At 43.6% G+C, this 2,531-nt stretch overlaps 1 gene segment (V, D, J or C); it reads right to left on the bottom strand.

Moving 5' to 3' along the window:
• Positions 1-1,201: 1,201 nt before the first annotated feature.
• On the bottom strand, positions 1,202-2,226 carry LOC127187234 (T cell receptor alpha variable 4-like). The segment is given in 2 exon segments: positions 1,202-1,656; positions 2,083-2,226. Coding segments are annotated over 2 exon segments (336 nt in total).
• Between the last annotated feature and the right edge of the window lie 305 nt (positions 2,227-2,531).

Genomic DNA, 2,531 nt, shown 5'->3' with positions numbered 1-2,531 from the left:
AAAGAGGGAGACAGAGGAGAGAGAGAAGATAACAAAAAATGAGTTTTCAGTCTCTGACATGCTAACGTAATTTTTTTTCTTTTCATGCATTTCACCATCAATTTCTGAGGTCTAGATAGAAACATCCTCCCACCCAAGGCCTAGCTTCACCAAGAGGAACAGAAAACACCACCACATATTGTTTCCTTCTTATCAAAACCGGTGACCCTTGATGAAGTCACAGGACCTCTAACAAGATGGTAAAACAATAATGACCCAGAATCTGTTTCTGACTTTATATTACAAAAACAATCTATAGAGCTGGATGTGTCAGCAAACACTCTGCACCAGGCACTCAGAAGGCTGGGGCAAGAAAGAAAATGACACATTCAGGGCCAGCTTGGCATAGTGAGACACTGTCACATGCAAATAATAATAATCATCATCATCATCTGTTTATTAATCACATACAAAACTCTTTCCATCCCCTGCTCTACGAACATGCTCAGTCTCCTTTATGTAACCAACTGCAAAGTGTCATGGAACAAACAACATAAGGGAGGGAGGAAAAGAGGGAGGAGGAGAAGGGAGAGAGATCAAACTTGGGAAAACACATTAAACGTAAGATGTTCAGAGTCTGTGTGGCTGTACATACCGACCTGGAAGGCTCCATTTTACAAAACTGGAGATGTATATTTTACATATCGTGTATGGTGACTAAAACTCTACATGGCTAATAGGTATGTGCAATGTGGGTATTAATGTCTCTGTGTGTGCATGCGTTCATATCTACACCACGAAACCAATGTATCCGAGTTAGCTAAGAAGAAGAGGGACACAAGCACTGTCACGTACATGACCTTACTGAGAGCAGTCAAGTGGTCAGGCTGTTTGTGAGATAACAACACTGCAGTTTACGCCCTCTCTTACTTCTTTTTTATGTATTTGTATGAGTGCTTTTCTGTATGTATGTACAATCACCATATACTTGGTACCTGCAGAAATTAGAAAAAACAATCACTAGATCCCCCCTGGAACTGGGATTTTGGGCAGTTGTAAGCCACCATGTGGTGCTGGGTTAAAAAAAACAAAAACAAAAAAGAAAAGAAAAAAAACAAATCCTCTGCAAGAGCAGCAAGTGCTCTTAACCACTGAACAAGTCTCCAGCCCGTGCCTCTTGCTAAATTTTACACCATCTAACTGAAATGCCTACTTAAAATTAAATGACAGGAAAAATTAGGTAACATAAGAATGCATGTTTACATGAATGCATGAAAATAAAAATACCATAGGATTTTGGAAATCACTGGGTCTGTGCTTCTGTCTAGACTGTGACTTCGATCTCGCTACAGGTTACTGCACAGGTGCAAATCCATCTGTCTCACTGTGTGTCAGCCACGATGCAGTAGTACATAGCACTGTCTCTCAGGGAAACCATGGGCAGGCTCAGAGGGCTGAACTTCCTGTCAGCAGAGATAAACAGAGATGCCACTTCATTTGCCACATGGACCTTATATCCTTGAATAATGAGGTGTGGTCCTTGAAAGGGGAGCTGCCGGTACCAGTAGATGTACTCGTTTGTAGCGATGTCTGTGTGGCTACAGGACACATTCACTTCTTGCCCTTCGTAGGAGTCCATGGAGAGGGGCTGAGTGGTCTTAGCAAGGCTTGACGTAGCTGTGGGAGTAAACATACCCTCATCCCTCTCCTGAAACAAGATTAGAAGCCCCAGGCAGTTCCCATGGCTTTCTCTGCCAGACCTACTATACCCCTTACTCTTCCTGGCAACCATATGTATGTTACCCAGTTTACTTCCCAATTGTGTTTTGGGACAAAATTATCCTTTCCTCTAATTCAAGAGATGCCAGTCAGTCTCCTTTCTCCCTCCCTTGAATGGATGTGAGTGATCAGTAACCCTGAACACCTCTTACCAGCCCCAACACATGCTTCACATAAAGGTTGAGTAAATGCCAGCACTAAATAACTTCACAAAGCGTTCCTGGACATCTTGGATAAAGATCCGTTGGCCTGCCTAGTTGAAGATCCCTGTCCAGCATTTATAAGCCCCGAGTCCCAATTCATCTTAGTCCAAAAAGAACTCACCCAAGATCAGGAGCACAGTCACTTTCGCCACTTGTTTCATATTCTCTCTGTAAGCACAGGCCCAGAGTCCAGTTCCTTTGTGGAGTCTGAGCTGAGACGAGGGTAGAAACCAAGGAAGAGATACAGAAGACACTGCCAGGTACCACTCTTTTGCTCTCACGTGTGTATGCCTCTCCCCCGCCCCAGAGACCAGCCAGAGTGCTCAGAGTGAGACTTCCTTTCAAAATTCAAAAGCCCCAAAGCAAAAGGAAGTTGGGGGAGGGAGGGCGTCTCGTCTCTGAGGGCAGCAGTTTTGCTTTCTCTTTAAATGCTTGGTGAGAGCCGTTAGATGATCATAAAGCAAGACTCATGGAGAATCATATCGTTAAGCAAAGCCTTCTCTGTCTAGCACACTATGGCCTGAAATATGCCCCCATTGGCCTCTATGGATAAATAAAATAAACCACAAA

This window comes from Acomys russatus, chromosome 3, assembly GCF_903995435.1.
Source record: "Acomys russatus chromosome 3, mAcoRus1.1, whole genome shotgun sequence".
Taxonomy (NCBI): domain Eukaryota; kingdom Metazoa; phylum Chordata; class Mammalia; order Rodentia; family Muridae; genus Acomys; species Acomys russatus.
This window is presented reverse-complemented; position numbering and strand designations above follow the sequence as displayed.